A 21,897-nucleotide genomic window follows, 5' to 3' on the forward strand; every position below is an offset into this window, starting at 1 on the left:
CTAGCCGAACGAAGAGAGGGAAGAGCATCTTCGCAAGCAGGCTGGCTAACCTAGTGAGGAGGGCTTTAAACTAGGTTCACTGGGGGAAGGAGACCAAAGCCCTGAGGTAAGTGGGGAAGTGGGATACTGGAAGGAAGCACGAGCAGGAGCGCATGAGAGGGGAGGGCTCCTGCCTCATACTGAGAAAGAGGAGCGATCAGCAGGTTACCTCAAGTGCCTATATACAAATGCACGAAGCCTGGGAAACAAGCAGGGAGAAATGGAAGTCCTGGCACAGTCAAGGAATTATGATGTGATTGGAATAACAGAGACTTGGTGGGATAACTCACATGACTGGAGTGTTGTCATGGATGGATATAAGCTGTTCAGGAAGGGCAGAAAAGGTGGGAGAGTTGCACTGTATGTAAGGGAGCAGTATGACTGTTCAGAGCTCAAGTATGAAACTGCAGAAAAACCTGAGAGTCTCTGGATTAAGTTTAGAAGTGTGAGCAACAAGGGTGATGTCATGGTGGGAGTCTACTATAGACCACCAGACCAGGGGGATGAGGTGGACGAGGCTTTCTTCCGGCAACTTGCAGAAGTTACTAGATCGCAGGCCCTGGTTCTCATGGGAGACTTCAATCACCCTGATATCTACTAGGAGAGCAATACAGCAGTGCACAGGCAATCCAGGAAGTTTTTGGAAAATGTAGGGGACAATTTCCTGGTGCAAGTGCTGGAGGAACCAACTAGGGGCAGAGCTCACAAACCGGGAAGAATTAGTAGGGGAAGCAAAAGTGGATGGGAACCTGGGAGGCAGTGACCATGAAATGGTCGAGTTCAGGATCCTAACACAAGGAAGAAAGGAGAGCAGCAGAATACAGACCCTAGACTTCAGAAAAGCAGACTTTGACTCCCTCAGGGAACTGATGGGCAAGATCCCCTGAGAGAATAACATGAGGGGGAAAGGAGTCCAGGAGAGCTGGCTGTATTTTAAAGAATCCTTATTGAGGTTACAGGGACAAACCATCCCAATGTGTAGAAAGAATAGTAAATATGGCAGGCGACCAGCTTGGCTTAACAGTGAAATCCTTGCTGATCTTAAATACAAAAAAGAAGCTTACAAGAAGTGGAAGATTGGACAAATGACCAGGGATGAGTACAAAAATATTGCTCGGGCTTGCAAGAGTGAAATCAGGAAAGCCAAATCACACCTGGAGTTGCAGCTAGCAAGAGATGGTAAGAGTAACAAGAAGGGTTTCTTCAGGTATGTTAACAACAAGAAGAAAGTCAAGGAAAGTGTGGGCCCCTTACTGAATGAGGGAGGCAACCTCGTGACAGAGGATGTGGAAAAAGCTAATGTACTCAATGCTTTTTTTGCCTCTGTCTTCACGAACAAGGTCAGCTCCCAGACTACTGCACTGGGCAGCACAGCATGGGGAGGAGGTGACCAGCCCTTTGTGGAGAAAGAAGTGGTTCGGGACTATTTAGAAACGCTGGACGAGCACAAGTCCATGGGGCCGGACGCGTTGCATCCGAGAGTGCTAAAGGAGTTGGCGGATATGATTGCAGAGCCATTGGCCGTTTCTTTGAAAACTCATGGCGATCAGGGGAGGTCTCAGATGACTGGAAAAAGGCTAATGTAGTGCCAATCTTTAAAAAAGGGAAGGAGGAGGATCCTGGGAACTACAGGCCAGTCAGCCTCACCACAGTGCCTGGAAAATCATGGAGCAGGTCCTCAAGGAATCAATTCTGAAGCACTTAGAGGAGAGGAAATTGATCAGGAACAGTCAGCATGGATTCACCAAGGGCAAGTCATGCCTGAATAATCTAATTGCCTTCTATGACGAGATAACTGGCTCTGTGGATGAAGGGAAAGCAGTGGATGTGTTGTTCCTTGACTTTAGCAAAGCTTTTGACATGGTCTCCCACAGTATTCTTGCCAGCAAGTTAAAGAAGTATGGGCTGGATGAATGGACTATAAGGTGGATAGAATGCTGGCTAGATTGTCGGGCTCAACGGGTAGTGATCAATGGCTCCATGTCTAGTTGGCAGCCGGTATCAAGTGGAGTGCCGCAGGGGTCGGTTTTGTTCCATATCTTCATAAATGATCTGGAGGATGGTGTGGATGGCACGCTCAGCAAGTTTGCAGATGACACTAAACTGGGAGGAGTGGTAGATACGCTGGAGGGTAGGGATAGGATACAGAGGGACCTAGACAAATTGGAGGATTGGGCGAAAAGAAATCTGATGAGGTTCAATAAGGACAAGTGCAGAGTCCTGCACTTAGGACGGAAGAATCCAATGCACCGCTACAGACTAGGGACCGAATGGCTCGGCAGCAGTTCTGCAGAAAAGGACCTACGGGTTACAGTGGACGAGAAGCTGGATATGAGTCAACAGTGTGCCCTTGTTGCCAAGAAGACCAATGACATTTTGGGATGTATAAGTAGGGGCATTGCCGGCAGATCGAGGGACGTGATCATTCCCCTCTATTTGACATTGGTGAGGCCTCATCTGGAGTACTGTGTCCAGTTTTGGGCCCCACACTACAAGAAGGATGTGGAAAAATTGGAAAGAGTCCAGTGGAGAGCAACAAAAATTATTAGGGGACTGGAACACATGACTTATGAGGAGAGGCTGAGGGAACTGGGATTGTTTAGTCTGCAGAAGAGAAGAATGAGGGGGGATTTGATAGCTGCTTTCAACTACTTGAAAGGGGGTTCCAAAGAGGATGGCTCTAGACTGTTCTCAGTGGTAGCAGATGACAGAACAAAGAGTAATGGTCTCAAGTTGCAGTGGGGGAGATTTAAGTTGGATATTAGGAAAAACTTTTTCACGACAAGGGTGGTGAAACACTGGAATGAATTACCTAGGGAAGTGGTGGAATCTCCTTCCCTAGAAGTTTTTAAGGTCAGGCTTGACAAAGCCCTGGCTGGGATGATTTAGTCAGGGATTGGTCCTGCTTTGAGCAGGGGGTTGGACTAGATGACCTCCTGAGGTCCCTTCCAACCCTGATATTCTATGATTCTAGCCACCATGGATGTAGAAGCTCTTTATACCAATATTCCACACGAGGATGGACTACAAGCTGTCAAGAACAGTATCCCTGATAAGGCCATGGCACACCTGGTGGCTGAGCTTTGTGACTTTGTCCTCACTCACAACCATTTCAGATTTGGGGATAACTTATACCTTCAAGTCAGTGGCACTGCTATGGGTATCCGCATGGCCCTACAGTATGCCAACATTTTTATGGCTGACGTAGAACAACGCTTCCTCAACTCTCGTCCCCTAGTGCACTTCCTCTACTTGTGCTACACTGATGACATCATCATATGGACCCACGGGAAGGAGGCCCTTGAAGAATTCCACATTGATTTCAACAATTTCCACCCCACCATCAACCTCAGCCTGGCCCAGTCTACTTCCTAGCCAGTACAGTGCAAATAAGTGATGGTCAAAAACACCACCCTACCACCGTAAACCTACTGACCACTAAACTTACCTACATGCCTCCAGCTTTTATCCAGGACACATCACACGAGCCATTGTCTACAGCCAAGCCCTAAGATACAACCAAGTTTGCTCCAATCCCTCAGACAGACAGGGACAAACACCTACAAGATCTTTATCAAGCATTCTTAAAACTACAATACCCACCTGGGGGAAGTGAGGAAACAGACTGACAGAGCGAGATGGGTACCCAGAAATCATCTACTACAGGACAGGCCCAAAAAGGAAAACAACAGAACACCACTGGCCATCACGTACAGCCCCCAGCTAAAACCTCTCCAGCACTTTATCAACGATCTATAACCTATCCTGGAAAACGATCCCTCACTCTCCCAGACCTTGGGAGGCAGGCCAGTCCTCGCTTACCTGAAGCGAATACACACCACAGCACACCACAGAAACAGTAACCCAGGAACCAATCCCTGTAGCAAATCTCGTTGCCTACTCTGTCCCCATATCTACTCTAGCAACACCATTGGAGGACTCAACCACATCAGCCACATCATCAGAGGCTCATTCACCTGCACGTCTACCAAAGCGCAGGCCCCAGAGCAGTCGCCCCAATTCGCCTTACCCAAGGGACGGCTCTGACTGCTACTTAAAGATGCCCTAAAAACATGCATTGCACCTTGTCCTGACCCACACACCAGAATCATCACCCCTCTTGGGGAAAAAAAGAGTAAACAAAATCCAAGTGAAATGCATCTGCCTTCATCCCAGCTCTCCAGTTCATTCACCACTGTTATTTTAACAATGTAGTATTTCCATCTTCCATACCAAGAATCGTTTCAGAGGCCACAGCTCAAATGCCCCAGACTTTGGAGCCCCCACTGCAATTTGTAGTATGCATTCCATTGCGGGGCTGCAAAACAACCGCATCCAGTCTTTGGAGTGGTCATGCCCCCTTCAGTGAACAACCTGGAAACTGCAGTTGAGGATGGGAGTGCTGCTGTTAATTAACTTGAGTACAACTAGTGAACTGGGAAGTGAAGTTCATGTAAAAGCATTTTGGCAGAGGGATTTAACTCAGGGTTTTACAGCTCTTTCCAGGGAGAATGAAAAATGCTATTTGTGGTTTTCTAGTTTTGTTTCTTAGAGTTGGAGTCTCAGGGCCCCTCATGTTTATCGTTTGATAAAAAGCTAGGAAATGTACATTAGATAGATTAAGGCTGCTAGCATCCTGCCTAAGGGTTTTTCCAAAGATCAAGACAACAAGAGGAAGCATTCAAAGTTTCCTAAGGTCCCATGTGGAACTTGAAAGTTCTCAGGTCACTACTATCCATTTCAGCAATGTACCAGACCAGTAAAATCACTGTAATAGTAACTTACTCCTTCCAGAACCAGAGCTGAATTCCAACTCACTGTTCGAGCACTGTACACTTTATAAACTAATGTTGCTTTTCTATTTCTGTTTGTTGGTAGAGACTTAATATAAGCTGTGCTATTCATTCTGTGTGTTTTGCTAACCAATAGCTGACAGTAAACAAAACAAAAAAGGAAGACTTCAAAAACATATGAACATTTCCTTTGAAACACATCACCGTATCTCGATGTTGTAGAGATGGCAGAAATGTAAAAACAACATTGCCTTCAAGCTAGTCAGCTAGGTCAAGCAATTCTTTGGGATAAAAAAGGGCCATATCTCCAGCTGGTGTAATTTGGTGTAGCTCCACTTGTTACAATGGAGCAGCCCTAATTCACACCTTCCGAAGATCTGTCTCTTTAAACTGCACTCAGAGTATGGCATTTTACTGTCAGCTTTATTGTAGCAAATAGTTTGAACAGGCATAGCTCATAAGGTATTTCATCTCCAGATGTTATTACTACTATTATGGGCACCATTAACAATTACTCTGTAAAATCACTTTCGGCATTTTACTTTTTGGTTAGTTGTTTTACATTTTGACCGCCTTGCCCAATAACTATTATGAAGATTCAATCAATTGCAAAAAATATTGTAAAATGCATCTGTGGCTTATTTAACATGCTTTGTGTCTTCTATTTAATTAGCATTATATAGAAAGTCTGGCAACTCCTACTCGGTCAACCAATGTACCCAAGCCCTAGAGTAAAGCTATAATGAGAAGCAAGTGTAAAATTCTACGGTGGAGATAAACTATTAATTCTACCTCCTATTCAGATATTTTCCTCAATGTTGGAAATTACTCCTACAGTTGTGCACAATTAATAAATTATCACACTATCGATTATTCTAAGGGCATTTAAATTGAACCCTCCCTTGCTAAATGCCCATGGGAAGAACGTAAAGCATGAGAAAGTTCGATAAGGTTGACCCCAGGATGGGGGGTTCCCCATGATGGGGAGAAGTTAGGAGGGATCTTTGCAGATGTGATGCTGCCCTTGAGCTGCCATCCGAAGCTTTTGAAAAAATCTCCTCCCTGAGGTGGCTGCAATTTCTGTGCCCAAATTAATGCTGCTTCAAACAATATTTTCTTTAGCAAAAATATTCAATATCTCTGGGGGAAATGAAATACTGTAGTGAATGGCTCCTATCCTTTCTGTCCTCAGTTCTACCCTTGAGTTCATTCACCACTGAGCTCCTGAAAAGGAGTTTCCACTTGGTTATGAGAAGAAGGAAATAATGTTGCAGAAACATCCACTCCCTGCACCAGTGTTCCCCTGGGGAAAATCCACCTAAGCACATCTCCTCCACTCATGGAAGCAGAGAACATGATCATGGCCTGAGATACTTTGATAACATCAATATTGCCAGACCCAAGTATTCAAAACTCATGAGTTAGGCCCTGACAAATCATGAGTATGTTTGAAAATCATGCGCTTTTAAAAATATACTAAATGTTGTATTCTTTTTATTTGCTTTCTAGTTTGGAGGGGGGCCTTTGTACAGTTTCTCTCTGCAACCATTAAGTCTAGAAGATTTTTAAAATGAAAGATGAGGCTCCCTTATATTCAAATAACCCCAGAAGCTGGGGCTTTGAGGAAACCATCAGCTATTGTGAAACTCACCAAAAAAAAGTCACAAGCATTAACAACACTGCACCATTTAAATTATCAATATATAAGAATTCAGCACGGGTGTCCAAAAGACACCCTACTTTGTCATGCCTACTTCCTCATGCCATATTCCCTACCTGATGCTGGAAGAATGCTCCAATCTGTACTAGAAATGAAATAAAAGTTAGTGAATATAAGCTTGATAGGTTCAGCTTGTGTTGGACTTTGATTTTTATATATAAGACCATGGTCGCCTTTGTTGGTGACTTTACAATGAAGTTTTGGATCCCAAACTAAAGGCAAAGCTGTCACCAAGTATTACTTCATTGTAAAGCCCCCATGCAATTGACTATTGTGATTAAGAAACTCAGTTAAGATTTAGTAATTATTAACATTTCAGATTATTTAGGCTGTTTTAACACCAATATTCTAAATTAGGTGAAAGAAAAAAATTGTATATACAGATATACAAATAGAAAACAGAACACTGAATATGATTCACGAGGTGGGTGAGGTAATATCTTTTATTGGACCAATTTCTGTTGGTGAGAGAAACAAGCTTTCAAGCAACTGTCACATTGCATCACTGTAATGGAGAAGGTGTGCTGTACCTTCAAAGAAGGAATGCCTCATACTCATGGGAAATTTCTAACAACAAAATTTCGACTATCACATGAGGTTCTACCTCCACATTCTAAGGTGAAGCATATTCCTCAGGTTCAAGTTCGTAACAAAATTGTAATGACTCTGATTTTCTTTTCATACAGGTCTGGCAGAAAAACTTTTTGCCGGTAAAGTTTGAAGATAATTGAAAAATTGGTTAAGCGATAAGAACTCATCATTTGTAGAGAATGATCTGGATCACTTGTTAAGCTGGGTTCATTTGAATAGCATGAGTGAAATCCCATTGAAGTCAATGGTAGCTTTTCTATTGACACATGGGTAGCTTTCCCCTCCTTGTGTTTTAACACAGCCAAATGGATAATCATAATCTAGGAAAAAAGAGAATGTAACTCTCACGTACAGAATGGGGGGCTGTATCCTGAAAAGTAGAGACTTTGAATGGGACTTAGAAGTTATGCTGAAAATCACAATCCACAAGTATGTACATAGGGAGAGGGTTTATGATAGTAGAGGGCTCTATAATTTAGCAAAAGCATAACAAGATTGCAGGGCTGGAAGCTGAAGTTAGCCAATTCAGAATAGAAATGAGGCACAATTTAAAAAAAAAACTCTGCGTGGAATTAACCACTGGAGGAACTTAGGGATGTGATGGATTCTTTCTCACCTAAAGTCTTTAAATCAAAATCAGATGTCTCTCTAGAAGATATGCTCCAGCTCACCCAAAAGTTATTGGTTTCCTGCAGGAATCACTCAGTGAAATGCTGTGGCCTGCATTATGCAGGTTAAACCAAATGATCGCAATGATCCCTTCTAAACTTCATCTGTGGAACCATGTTGAAAATCGGGAATAATTTGACTGACCTCAATGGAGCTACACTACTATTCTAGTAACTGTTCTAGTAACCATTCTAGTAACCACTGAAACACCATTAGAGCTTGTGCATACAATAATGTTGCCATTGGCAATGGTAATCAGCATTCTGATTTCTTCTAATTTGGCTTTCTTCATAATTTCTTGCTGTATGTTTCCTCCTGCGCCAGTCAGCTACAGTGGTTGAAATTAAGATGGGCAAAATTGTAACTAACAACATTACAACGGTACTCCCCCTGGGGAACACTCTATCTGGGCAGTGTTAATTAGGTGCAAAACAGCAGTGGTAAGGTTCTGAATGGCATATGTAATGGCATGGCTTCCAAGCTACTTTGCTGCCAATCCCGCCAGTCCTTCACCATGCTACAGTTGACATACCATCCTGAATTCTGGTGAAGTTATTACCATTGTTATCACTTTGCTTTTTTCCTAACCCAGGGTGTGCCCACTCCTGAGGGATGTCCACATGCGGTACACAGGAGTGAGGGAGGAGAAAAAGCTGCATAACCCTGGGTTTGTAATGTGGCGTGGGGAAAGCAGTTCATGGCTTCTTGAAATTCACCTTCCTTCCCTTCTCCTCCCTAATCCAGTTGGTCAGAGGAGCCACTAACACATCCAGGGCTAGCAGGTCAGGGAGCAGGTAGCTGGCCAAAATATAGTGTGTCTGCTTTCGCAATACTTAGTCCAGCTGAGTATGTTCTGGGTTCGCAGAGCAACCAACGGATACCCCTTGAACTGGACTGAGCTTTCTTATGAGTAGGGGAATGGGGAATGGCCCAGGGAGGGGCACAAAAAGCAAGGTGAAGAGGGAAAGTGGATAAAAATGGAAAGCACAAAAAGTAAAATAAAACAAGAGAAAAAAGTAATGGGGACAGAAAGGGAGAGAAAGAGTTGGCAGGAAAACAGAGAAGTGAAAACTCCTAAGGTGAGGTGGAAGAGATACAGGGTTAGGGGGTTCTTACAAAGGTCAGAACCACTGTATAAAGGATGAGAAATTCTACTGTCTGTCATACTCCAAGTCGGCTTCAGTGAAGTGTTATTTAGTTTTCATGGTATCAATACACCAGAAAGAAATCCCCAGATTAGAGGCAGAAAGCTCTTTCACATAACAGGAAAAAATAATTTAAAAGCAGAGCATGAGGTTTTTTTTAGTGATTATTCAGGTCATATGGATCTCTGTTTTTGTCAATTAATTAACATTTTTCTCAGATCAAGGCAGTAAGGCAAGAGATTAATAGATTGTCATGGTATTTTGCAAACAGGAAATGTGGTTTGTCCACTGACCTCAGAGAGACATGATTATAAACAAACAGCACAAAAAAGAGTAGGATTTCCCCACTATTTTGAATGTCTTCATTCCACAAACAAATACTGTTTGATGTAGTAACACCAAACTCCAGTACAATATTGTTTTAAATCTAACAGTCGTTCATTTTGTTATAAATCCTCATGTTCCTTCAAGTCGAGCCCTTTCATTTATGTTCACTCTCCCCCCTCTTGTGGTTCATTATAAAATCACAATTGTTACTTTCATTTTTTTACTTTCAAAACTGATTCACACTTATGCTTTGGTTCAGAAAGGATGAGAAAGTGGCCCCAGAATGGCTACCAAACGCAAGAAAAATGCTACTAACAACCTTAACACACTTCAAATATAGCAGTGTAAATAATTAGCATGTTACTCAGGCTAATTCCCATTCCTAATATAAGTGTTCTCTATCTTTTCCAGTTGAAAGCAAGAATTGCCATGATCATTATGGAATACATTCCTGAAAAGACAGACTTACTATAACTACTAATGGGATATCATGGGATATTGCCTGGGAAGCATTTTAGTACTATGTATCCTAAATCTTTTACCATACATTACAGGTTTTGAGCCAGATCCTCAATTTGTGTAGGCTGTTGTAGCACCAAGAATCAATGTGATTTATACCAGCTGAGGATCTAACCCCTTATTTGTGCAAGTGAGTTGTTGCTCATGTTGCACTGAGTTTGATCTGGAAGGGGCTAAGTATTCTAGCCTGATTCAGCAAAGTGTTTGGGTCTGAAAAATATTAACTGAAAACGCACATAGCATCTTTGTGTACATATGAGGAATGCATGTTTCCTTCAAGGTCTGCAGTAAAAGTAGGTTTGAGGCATGAAACAATCAGCATGAATAGACATGAATTTGCATATAGGCATGGGGATCTTAGTAAGAGAAAATGTATTTTCTGTTTCATGATAAATCTGCAACAGGTCAGCTAAATAAGATGGATAGATTGATAGAAACCTGTCAGCCGAGCAAACCAGGAATACAATGCAGGTATGTCAGGACACGGTAACATGCGGGATTAAAACCTATTAATACAAGTCAGAAAACTGTTTTGTCAGACCTTCTTACCTTAATCCTGATTGACAGCCAAACAGTTCCAATTCTGAACATAAGTTAGACTATCACGTTTGCAATATGTTTCACCTGACATTCTCATATATAGAAAAAACAACATTTTAAGAAAGATCTCCCTTTACTGGAGAAACTACGTAAAAGAATAAATGGACACAAATCAGACATCAAGAGTTATAACATTCAAAAACCAGTTGGAGAACACTTCAATCTCTCTGGTCACTCGATTACAGACCTAAAAGTGGCAATTCTTCAACAAAAAAACCTTCAAAAACGGACTCCAAGGAGAGACTGCTGAATTGGAATTAATTTGTGAACTGGATACAATTAACTTAGGCTTGAATAGAGACTGGGAGTGGATGTGTCATTACACAAAGTAAAACTATTTCCCCATGTTTATTCCCCCACACCGTTCCTCAGAGGTTCTTGTCAACTGCTGGAACTGGCCCACCTTGATTATCACTACAAAAGGTTCCCTCCTCCCCGCTCTCCTGCTGGTAATAGCTCACCTTACCTGATCACTCTTGTTACAGTGTGTATGGTAACATCCATTGTTTCATGTTCTCTATGTATATAAATCTCCCCACTGTATTTTCCACTGCATGCATCCGATGAAGTGAGCTGTAGTTCACGAAAGCTTATGCTCAAATAAATTTGTTAGTCTCTAAGGTGCCACAAGTACTCCTGTTCTTTTTGCAGATACAGACTAACACGACTGCTACTCTGAAACCTATTCCTATTTGGAATGTGACCTTTTTCACAGGGCTGAACTGCAGGGAGCAGGGTTAGGATATTACAATAACCCATATGCTCAGAGGTGCCAAACCATGGTTAAATCCCTATGTGGTCGCTCTTGTCTTGCCTTTGAGTCAGAAAGGAGCAGGTTTGCATTTTGATGAAGGACAGCAGAGCTGTTCCAAGAATAAGTGTCTTATTTTGGCAAATGATGGATGGAAAATGCTTGGATCAGCAACCCAGTAGTTTTTACTACAATAGGTACCAGAGAAGGTAAAGTGGGGACAGGGGTGACAACTAGCTGGAAAAAACCATAACCAAAAAGCTAACAAACAGGTTTTAGATTATGCAAATTGAGAGAATTTAAGAAAGCCAGTTTAAACAAACAGCATTAATTGGGGGGAAAACTACTTTTTGCATTTCTCAATTTGGACAAGGAAAGAGATCTGTTTCTTCTTTGTTCATAGTTGGTTTTTAGTCACTTTCAGTCTAAGTAGTACGATGAAGTTGAGTTTGGATTCACAGCTCTTCAGGAGGAATATTTAATCATTTTCTGCTCTTTAACTTCCTGAAAATATTCGTATTTAACATTCAATTATTGGCAAACTTTCTCCCACCTTCCCTAATGAAGCTTCGAATTGAAGACATCTTAAACAAAATCAAACTAACAGGCCTACATTTTCAAAAGTGACGAGTGATTTTGGGTGCCTAACCTGACCCCATAATGGGCTTGAAATTCAGAAAGTGCTGAGCACCCAGTATGTGAAAATCAGGCCCCTCTAAACATATGTCAATCTGGACACCCAAAAATCATTTTTAAAAACAGTCCACAGTACACATTTCCAAAACACATTCAACTCATGCATTAATCCTGCACTTCTCTTTCTTCTTTTCTCCTAATGCCCTTGCTGTTTGCCCAAGCAAGGGCATTAGGAGAAAAGAAAAATGAGAAGTGTCTCTTTAATTACTGTAGTAGTTCTAATAAATACATACGTTCCGGGCTGCCGTGGCATTTGGCTGGATAATTGAGAGTCAAAATGCTGGGTATTCATCTAATAAAATTCCCAAAGAACCAGGGGTCACCCAACAAAATTAATATGCAGCTGGTTTAAAACAAATGTAAGGAAGTATTTCTTGGCACAACGCACAGTCAATCTGTGGAACTCATTGCCAGAGGTTGTTGTGAAGGCCAAAAGTATAATCAGGTTCAAAAAAGAATTAGATAAGTTCATGGAGGATAGGCCCAGCAACGGGTATTAGCCAAGATGGTAGGGGCACAACCCCATGCTCTGGGTGTCCCTAAACTGACAGAAGCTGGGACTGGACCACAGGGAGTGGATCACTCAATAATTGTCTGGTTCCGTTCATTTCTCTCAACACCAGCCACTGTTGGAAGACAGGATATTGGGCTAGATGGACCATCGGTCTGACCCAGGATGGCTGTTCTTATGTTCTAAATCATGCAGTTCTATCTGTTCAGACTGGACATTTAATAGGTGTGGGAGTGCCAGGTGAAAGAGATATTCACTTAGAGCCCGTGGAATGATATTAAACACAGCATGTAGTTAAGTGAACACACAGCCCTGCCTCATTACTGTTAATTGTGTGACAACCATTTTATACAACCCAGTCATGTAAGTTATGGAAAATTATAAGATACTTAGTGCCTTTAGGCACAGCCCCAAGGCAAAGGTGGTGTATAAATGGCAATGGTGATTCAGATGCACCTCCGAGGCACAATTCTTCCTTGCTCTATAGGGAATTATTTGTTGATGGCCTACCTCCGCAGCAAGTGACAAACACCCCTCACACTGATTCATGCTGGCCAGCTACTGTGGATGGGTGGGTGAGGGGGCATAGTCCTCCCACATTCTGTGGCCCCACCCTGCACCTTCCCCACCCAACTGCTCCAGGGAGGCATTAAGCAGACATGCAACCCTCTGATTCCTGCGCACCCGAACCCAAGGTTCAAGAATTCCACGTGAGGATATAACAGGAGGTCTTACTCCCTTCCATGATACATAGTCCGTGTCACAATCTAGTCCCAAAATATGGGATTAAGGTTAGAATATGGTTTTAAGTGGAGCAAATCATGGTCACTTAATACATTTCATGATGCATAAGTTTCACCTCTCTCTTTTCAAGGAATATTGATGAACAGATTGCAATTCTCTCAGATTCAGTCATTCATTATCCAAAATTACTCAGTGAATTATTTACAAATTTTCTTTTAACTAAGGGTTGCTATTCAAAGGCCAAGCATTGTTGCTCAATTGAGATTGGCCCCATAAATCACTTCTGTTCCCCAGTCAGGTAAACATAACTCGTTCAATGAGCTTTGGGATGCAAATAGTCAGAAAGCAAATTTAAATTTCACTTTTGGTGAGAGTAGTCTATTATGAGAGTTTACTGTTTATTTTCTGCCAGTATTCACAGTATTAAAAACTTACTTTTGGAGTTTGCACAGCAAATGATACCAACATAACCCAAAAAATGTTGGAAGCAGATTTGTTTAAAAATTTGCACAAGTATCAGTGAAGCATTTTTGCATCATATATCCGGCTCTAGTCCCAAACCAAATACATCCCGCTAGCAGATGTGGAAATGCTTAATGAAGTGTTTTAAATTTCCAGTAGATGTCAGCACACCTTCCCCAGCAAGTGCTTAAGTAAATCTATCAGAAGCTTTTAAAAAGGTGGTTGCATTGTATCATACAGTGAGAATGCTCAGAGCCTTGTGTTGCTTTGGTTTCTTGATTTGCAGTAGTGAATGAGCAACCTTATAGAAATCCTGTCACTAATGACAGGTTTCAGAGTAACAGCCGTGTTAGTCTGTATTCGCAAAAAGAAAAGGAGGACTTGTGGCACCTTAGAGACTAACCAATTTATTTGAGTATAAGCTTTCGTGAGCTACAGCTCAAATAAATTGGTTAGTCTCTAAGGTGCCACAAGTACTCCTTTTCCTGTCACTAATGTGATCTAAATGTGGGGTTAGGAGTTTGAAAAGGGAAAAAATTGCAAAGACATAATGATATCACTAACGCAAAACTATTATTTTATAAACCTTACAGTTCAACTTTTGTGATTTTTTCCAAGAATATAGAATTCAAAAAATTATTGGTTCTAAAATAAGGCTGAAAGAGGTTTGATGAGACTAAATAGAACAAGAACAAGAACACGCATACTACAAAAACAAATGACAAAATTGAGCTTTTGCCCTTTGAGATTTTCTGTTCAGCTTTGTTGTATCTTTATATTCTAAGACATACAGTACAGAATGGGCCAGAAGTAAGACAGTTTACACCAGCTGAAGACCTATTCCAATATGTCAATTCCTTTTCCTGAAAATAATGGCCTGAACGAGATGTTACAAAAAGCTCTAAAATTCAGATTTTGATTCTACTATTGTGTTACAATTGTTATGTTACAAGAAGTGCAGGGAGAGCACACACACACTGGTATATTCTGTTAAGGGGTGCCACAAACAGACCTTTTTGTGGTTTGCCAATTCCAATGATTAGGGCATATCGTGCTGGTGTCTTTTTCTTATCCCATTTGTGATGGCTAGCCTTCTGGAGAGCTAGAAAAGAGAGTGCTGAGACTATGATTCTGGCCAGCTGCATGCAGCCTTTATAGATTTTACTCTCACTTCCCTTGCACACCAAGGATCTCTTCCAATACCCAATAAAGTCAATGGGAGTCTAGTGACTTCAATGGGCATTGGATCAGGTTCAAACTCAAGCTCTAGCCATTATCAGGTACTACAGCTAAAGGGGCTACATCATCAATGGAGTTCCACCTATTTACACTCATTTCGGTCCTCTATCTCTGCCAGCTGTAACATTTTTCATTGTACTACTGAATTACTTTTCACCATTTATGTGTTTTACATGTCAAATTGAGACAGAAAATTATTATTCCCTATTCCCTTAAAAAAAACAACACGACCTAAATCCATATAGATGAGAAAATAATGTCAGTAAATTGTCTGTAAAATCCACCTCTGTGCCAAGGACTTGTACAACATGTGCCCTGCACTTAAACCTCTCTATTGAGAGAATTTAAGGGAGAATTCTTGTGGAGACTCTCTGCCCAGATATGAATTTCACAGTTTGTTGATATTATTCTCACATCTATATTTCACCTGACAAGCATATTTCAGAGAAAATTCATTCCTAAAGAAATCTCAGAACAACAAACGGGGGGGGGGGTGAGATTTCCTATATTACCAGTGACTCACTAGGCCACAAATATAAGAGCAGTGGTTCTTCTGGTTGTATTTCATCATTTCTGCTTCTGGGTGCATTACAATGAATAATAATAGATTTACTAAACCTTTTTAAAACTTTTAAAAGATTCCGTTGTGAATCTGGATGAAGGGTTACACCTATTATTTCATCCAGATGGTTTTGTCCTTCTCTAATTCAGAGCACTAAAGCTCTACCTCAGAATGTTATAAAACATATCAAAAGTTGGCTCTTGGAATAATTTTAACCAGTGTCCAGAGTTTCTGCTGCATTCCTAACCAGAAATTTTTTTTGGAAGGTTTTTGTTTGGTTGTTTCATTGGAGGGGGTTAAAACCACCATCTAGCTTTTAGAAAAATTGTGGTTTAATCTCTCTCTGAAATCACAAAGGGCTTACAGAAGAATATATTATTACCCCTTTTTAAACATGAGCAGCTACTCAAAATTTGGAGCACTAGAGATGTTGTGATTGGAAGTAGAAATTGAGAGTGGTGCCTGGCATTTTTTGTTTGGTGCAATCTTGTTCGTTTACAAGGAATATACAAAGTCCTGCTTCTGTGAACACTGGAAAGCAAATGGAGCAATTTCTTAGCTCCTGAGGCCCAAGCTTCTTTCAGCCAGCACCTCTGACTCGGCATCTTTCTTTAGGCTTCTCCCAAGGTCACACTGTGCTTTACAGCCTGCTGCTTCATTTTCTCTCTCTGCTCTCTGTGCGTCTTGTCTGCAGCCCCAGATTGCCTTTTTCACACACATGCAGGCGTACCTACCATGCTGGCCAGAACAATACCCAGCTGAACCCTCCACCTACGTGGTACTAGTTTCTGGGCAGACTCCATTATGCCTTGTTTTAGGAGTAGCCCCTTAACAGTTTCTTACAGCAATGTTAAGTGAAAGGTGCAGTCACCCATCAGTTTCAATGAGGTTTCAACTCAACCCATACCAAGGCTTAACCCAGCTCATAACAATACTGTCACTGATATTCATAATACAACAGCCACAGTTAACAGCAGGTTGAACAATAGCTACACTATCTTCATTACAAAAAAGAACAATCTTAAAATAAAAATGTGAAACGGAGATGGCCGTAATGCAATTGCTTTTAGTGCTTTTTAATTCAAAAAAAGGAAAGCCCTTCAATTTCAATTTCTTCAAATTACAAATTATTTTCAGAAATTTAGGCTTGAAATTAAAGTAGTTCAAGTAAAAACCTATCAGGTGGTTTATTAAATCAGCTAAAAGGATGGCACAACAGGAGAACAATGAGAACAACCTGCTCTGAGAAAACTGGTTAATTATTAACCTTAAGCCTTCCAAGAAAGAAGCTGCAATAACGCTCAAAGAAAGTTAATAACTCACTTTACCTAGAAGGTTTCAGAGTAACAGCTGTGTTAGTCTGTATTCGCAAAAAGAAAAGGAGGACTTGTGGCACCTTAGAGACTAACCAATTTGGAAAAGTATTGATGTTGTGGCTAGCTTGATTGTTGTTTTGTGGATTTTAAAAAAGAGTTCAGCATGAATAAGCTAAAGGTAAAGAAGATGCCGCTAAAAAAGGTTGAAGACACAATGGCTCTTCAGTGGGCAAGAGTTGCAAATCGTGGGGAAGAGAAGAGGAGTGCTGATAAAATCAAAATTATTCAGAGGGCTGCAGCTCTCCGCTGTGCTGATGTGGATAGGGAGAAGGCTGCTCTCAAGAAGTTTTTGGAGAAACTTAAAAAGTCCACGGGATATATGAAGGAAGACAGTCACCAAGCAAACACATTAAGAGTCAAAGATCATCCCAAGTGAAGCATGCTTGATTGGATATTCAACAAGACAAATCTCTTTAGGTGAGACTTAACCACTTGCTTTCATTCCGTACGTACTCTGGCACTTGGCCACAGCATAAAAACAGACCTTTGGTTTGTAGAGAGCACAACAACATGACTGCTCTAAATTAAAAAGACAGGACTTCTGTTAACTTTATTATGAGTCAAAAAGCATGACAGAACTTTGCCTTGATAATTGACACCTTGGAGTCTGGATACTGGATTTAAAGCACAAATAACTCTTTTGGAACGTCATGGAACATAACTAATAAGAAAATGCCAAGTTACAGTGTGGCAACAATCTGAAGTGAGAGAAAAATCTTTTAATCTCTGCTGACCTCATCACTGGGGCTTCCGAGATTCACAGAATAGTGAAGAGGGGTTTCTGAAAGTGGGGCTCCAGGAGGACAGTTGTCATGGATTTGTTTCTTCCTCTAGTGAAGAATCACTAGGCCCTAAAATGAGTTGATTGCTGTAGCTGAATTTATTAGCAGAAATATTTTATACTTCAAAAAGTTTTATTTGCCTTTATCAATTTTCTCTTTTCTAGTTCCAGGCAAATATTAGAAATTCAGCCATAAAAAATAAGTACAATACATTTGAAAATGCAGCTTCAGAACTATCGTTAAAATACATAACTTATCCATTCATGCCAATAGGCGAAGTGTCAGTGTTATTCATTTGTATGCTGCAAGATGTTATAAAGCAAGCTAATGATCAAATAATGTTAAGCTGCTTTTGCTAAATAAACTTCTCTCTCTTGATTATCCCTAAGCCTATCTGTTTTATATTCAGCATTATTAAATAAGAGTTATGATCTGAGTTTATTTTAATATTTTAAATTATAATTTACAGCTATATTAAAATGGCTTTTGTATGGCAATAAGTAGAACTGGTTGAAATATGCCAAACAAAATGTTTCTCTGAAAAAAATTATCTTTTTGAAAACCACTTTATCTTGAAAAATTTCAACAATGGTGACAATTTTTCAATTTGTGAAAAAATGTTGTGCCTTTAAAACAAAGTTTTTTCCAAAAAGTGATCCAAAAATCTTATCAAAACTCAGTTTGGGTAAACTTAGAAATTGAATAACAATTTCAATAATGTGTTTGGTACTTTTGAGAGGCAGTGGAGTGGAATTAAGTGACAAAATCCTCAAAAAGGTTTTTCAAGAAAAAAAAAAAAGACGTATCACTATAGAACCCTTCGAAAGGAAAGCAACTTTTACATTTCAATTTATTTTGCAAAAGTAATTTTTGTTTGTACTAGTTCTAGTAACAATATTTGAGTAACAATCACTCTTCTCTGACAGACTTCTGCAGGCCTCAGCATCAAGGATGATGCCCACACTCCGTGCTCTAGGATCCTACTAGACATGGACCTACTACATGGGCCTATTACTCTTCTCTCATTCCCACCTTCGGTGGATTCTGAGGGTCTCCATCTCTCTTCCCCTATTATCATAAATTAGTAGTAGTAATAGTATTGTAGTGCCTAGGAGCCTTAGCCCTGGTCTACACTAGGACTTTAGGTCGAATTTAGCAGCATTAAATCGATGTAAACCTGCACCCGTCCACACGATGAAGCCCTTTATTTCGACTTAAAGGGCTCTTAAAATAGATTTCCTTACTCCACCCCGACAAGTAGTTTAGTGCTTAAATCGGCCTTGCCGGGTCGAATTTGGGGTACTGTGGACACAATTCGACGGTATTGGCCTCTGGGAGCTATCCCAGAGTCCTCCGTTGTGACCGCTCTGGACAGCACTCTCAACTCAGATGCACTGGCCAGGTAGACAGGAAAAGAACTGCGAACTTTTGAATCTCATTTCCTGTTTGGCCAGCATGGCAAGCTGCAGGTGACCATGCAGAGCTCATCAGCAGGGGTGACCATGATGGAGTCCCAGAATCGCAAAAGAGCTCCAGCATGGACTGAACGGGAGGTACGGGATCTGATCGCTGTATGGGGAGAGGAATCCGTGCTATCAGAACTCCGTTCCAGTTTTCGAAATGCCAAAACCTTTGTCAAAATCTCCCAGGGCATGAAGGACAGAAGCCATAACAGGGATCCAAAGCAGTGCCACGCGAAACTTAAGGAGCTGAGGCAAGCCTACCAGAAAACCAGAGGGGCAAACGGCCGCTCCGGGTCAGAGCCCCAAATATGCCGCTTCTATGATGAGCTGCATGCCATTTTAGGGGGTTCAGCCACCACTACCCCAGCCATGTTGTTTGACTCCTTCAATGGTGATGGAGGCAACACGGAAGCAGGTTTTGGGGACGAAGAAGAAGATGATGATGAGGTTGTAGATAGCTCACAGCAAGCAAGCGGAGAAACCACTTTTCCCGACAGCCAGGAACTGTTTCTCACCCTGGACCTGGAGCCAGTAGCCCCCGATCCCACCCAAGGCTGCCTCCTGGACCCGGCAGGCGGAGAAGGGACCTCTGGTGAGTGTACCTTTTAAAATACTATACATGGTTTAAAAGCAAGCATGTGAAAGGATTAATTTGCCCTGGCATTCGCGGCTCTCCTGGATGTACTCCCAAAGCCTTTGCAAAAGGTTTCTGGGGAGGGCAGCCTTATTCCGTCCACCATGGTAGGACACTTTACCACTCCAGCCAGTAACACGTACTTGGGAATCATTGTACAACAAAGCATTGCAGTGTATGTTTGCTGGCATTCAAACAACATCCATTCTTTATCTCTCTGTGTTATCCTCAGGAGAGTGAGATATCATTCATGGTCACCTGGTTGAAATAGGGTGCTTTTCTTCAGGGGACACTCAGAGGAGCCCGTTCCTGGTGCGCTGTTTGCCTGCGGCTGAACAGAAATGTTCCCCGCTGTTAGCCACGGGGTGGGGGGAGAGTTGAGGGGGTAGCGGTGGGGGGAGGCAAAATGCGACCTTGTAACGAAAGCACATGTGCTATGTATGTAATGTTAACAGCAAGGGTTTCTCTGAAAGACTGTAGCCACTGTTTTATAAAATGTGTCTTTTTAAATACCGCTGTCCTTTTTTTTTCTCCACCAGCTGCATGTGTTTCAATGATCACAGGATCTTCTCCTTCCCAGAGGCTAGTGAAGATTAGAAAGAAAAAAAAAGGCACTCGTGATGAAATGTTCTCTGAGCTCATGCTGTCCTCCCACACTGACAGAGCACAGATGAATGCATGGAGGCAAATAATGTCAGAGTGCAGGAAAGCATAAAATGACCGGGAAGAGAGTTGGCGGGCTGAAGACAGGGCTGAAGCTCAAATGTGGCGGCAGCGTGATGAGAGGAGGCAGGATTCAATGCTGAGGCTGCTGGAGGACCAAACCAGTATGCTCCAGTGTATGGTTGAGCTGCAGCAAAGGCAGCTGGAGCACAGACTGCCACTACAGCCCCTGTGTAACCAACCGCCCTCCTCCCCAAGTTCCATAGCCTCCACACCCAGAAGCCCAAGAACGTGGTTGGGGGGCCACCAGCCAACCAGCCACTCCACCACAGAGGATTGCCCAAAGAAAAGAAGGCTGGCATTCAATACATTTTAAAGTTGTAAACTTTTAAAGTGCTGTGTGGCATTTTCCTTCCCTCCTCCACCTCCCCTCCTGGGCTACCTTGGTAGTCATCCCCCTATTTGTGTGATGAATGAATAAAGAATGCATGAATGTGAAGCAACAATGACTTTATTGCCTCTGCAAGTGGTGATCGAAGGGAGGAGGGGAGGGTGGTTAGCTTACAGGGAAGTAGAGTGAAGCAAGGGGTGGGGGGTTTCATCAAGGAGAAACAAAGAGAACTTTCACACCGTAGCCTGGCCAGTCATGAAACTGGTTTTCAAAGCTTCTCTGATGCGTACCGCGCCCTCCTGTGCTCTTCTAACCGCCCTGGTGTCTGGCTGCGCATAACCAGCGGCCAGGCGATTTGCCTCAACCTCCCACCCCGCCATAAACGTCTCCCCCTTACTCTCACAGATATTGTGGAGCACACAGCAAGCGGTAATATCAGTGGGAATATTGGTTTTGCTGAGGTCTAACCAAGTCAGTAAACTGCGCCAGCGCGCCTTTAAACGTCCAAATGCACATTCTACCACCATTCTGCACTTGCTCAGCCTGTAGTTGAACAGCTCCTGACTACTGTCCAGGCTGCCTGTGTACGGCTTCATGAGCCATGGCATTAAGGGGTAGGCTGGGTCCCCAAGGATACATATAGGCATTTCAACGTCCCCAACAGTTATTTTCTGGTCTGGGAATAAAGTCCCTTCCTGCAGCTTTTGAAACAGACCAGAGTTCCTGAAGATGCGAGCGTCATGTACCTTTCCCGGCCATCCCACATTGATGTTGGTGAAACGTCCCTTGTGATCCACCAGAGCTTGCAGCACTATTGAAAAGTGCCCCTTGCGGTTTATGTACTCGCCGGCTTGGTGCTCCAGTGCCAAGATAGGGATATGGGTTCCGTCTATGGCCCCACCACAGTTAGGGAATCCCATTGCAGCAAAGCCATCCACTATGACCTGCACATTTCCCAGGGTCACTACCCTTGATATCAGCAGATCTTTGATTGTGTGGGCTACTTGCATCACAGCAGCACCCACAGTAGATTTGCCTACTCCAAATTAATTCCCAACTGACCGGTAGCTGTCTGGCATTGCAAGCTTCCACAGGACTATTGCCACTCGCTTCTCAACTGTGAGGGCTGCTCTCATCTTGGTATTCATGCGCTTCAGGGCAGGGGAAAGCAAGTCACAAAGTTCCATGAAAGTGCCCTTACGCATGCAAAAGTTTCGCAG

General features: G+C 42.2%; 1 protein-coding gene across 1 annotated transcript; it reads left to right on the top strand.

Annotated features, from left to right (window-relative positions):
- The first annotated feature begins 18,353 nt into the window (after positions 1–18,353).
- On the top strand, positions 18,354–20,780 carry LOC140913826 (uncharacterized). The gene is made up of 2 exons (XM_073350626.1): positions 18,354–19,581; positions 20,163–20,780. The coding sequence occupies exons 1-2, from the start codon at positions 19,002–19,004 to the stop codon at positions 20,336–20,338; spliced, it is 756 nt and encodes a 251-aa protein (XP_073206727.1). The 5' UTR covers positions 18,354–19,001; the 3' UTR covers positions 20,339–20,780.
- The last annotated feature ends 1,117 nt before the right edge of the window (positions 20,781–21,897 follow it).

Source organism: Lepidochelys kempii, chromosome 6 (genome assembly GCF_965140265.1).
Source record: "Lepidochelys kempii isolate rLepKem1 chromosome 6, rLepKem1.hap2, whole genome shotgun sequence".
NCBI lineage: Eukaryota > Metazoa > Chordata > Testudines > Cheloniidae > Lepidochelys > Lepidochelys kempii.

What these genes read in the sequence shown, in the direction of transcription:
- LOC140913826 (XM_073350626.1), top strand. Translation starts at nt 19,002, where the DNA reads ATGCAGAGCTCATCAGCAGGGGTGACCATGATGGAGTCCCAGAATCGC. An exon ending in AGGCGGAGAAGGGACCTCTG is followed by an intron (nt 19,582 to 20,162) that starts GTGAGTGTACCT and finishes TTTCTCCACCAG; the next exon opens with CTGCATGTGTTTCAATGATC.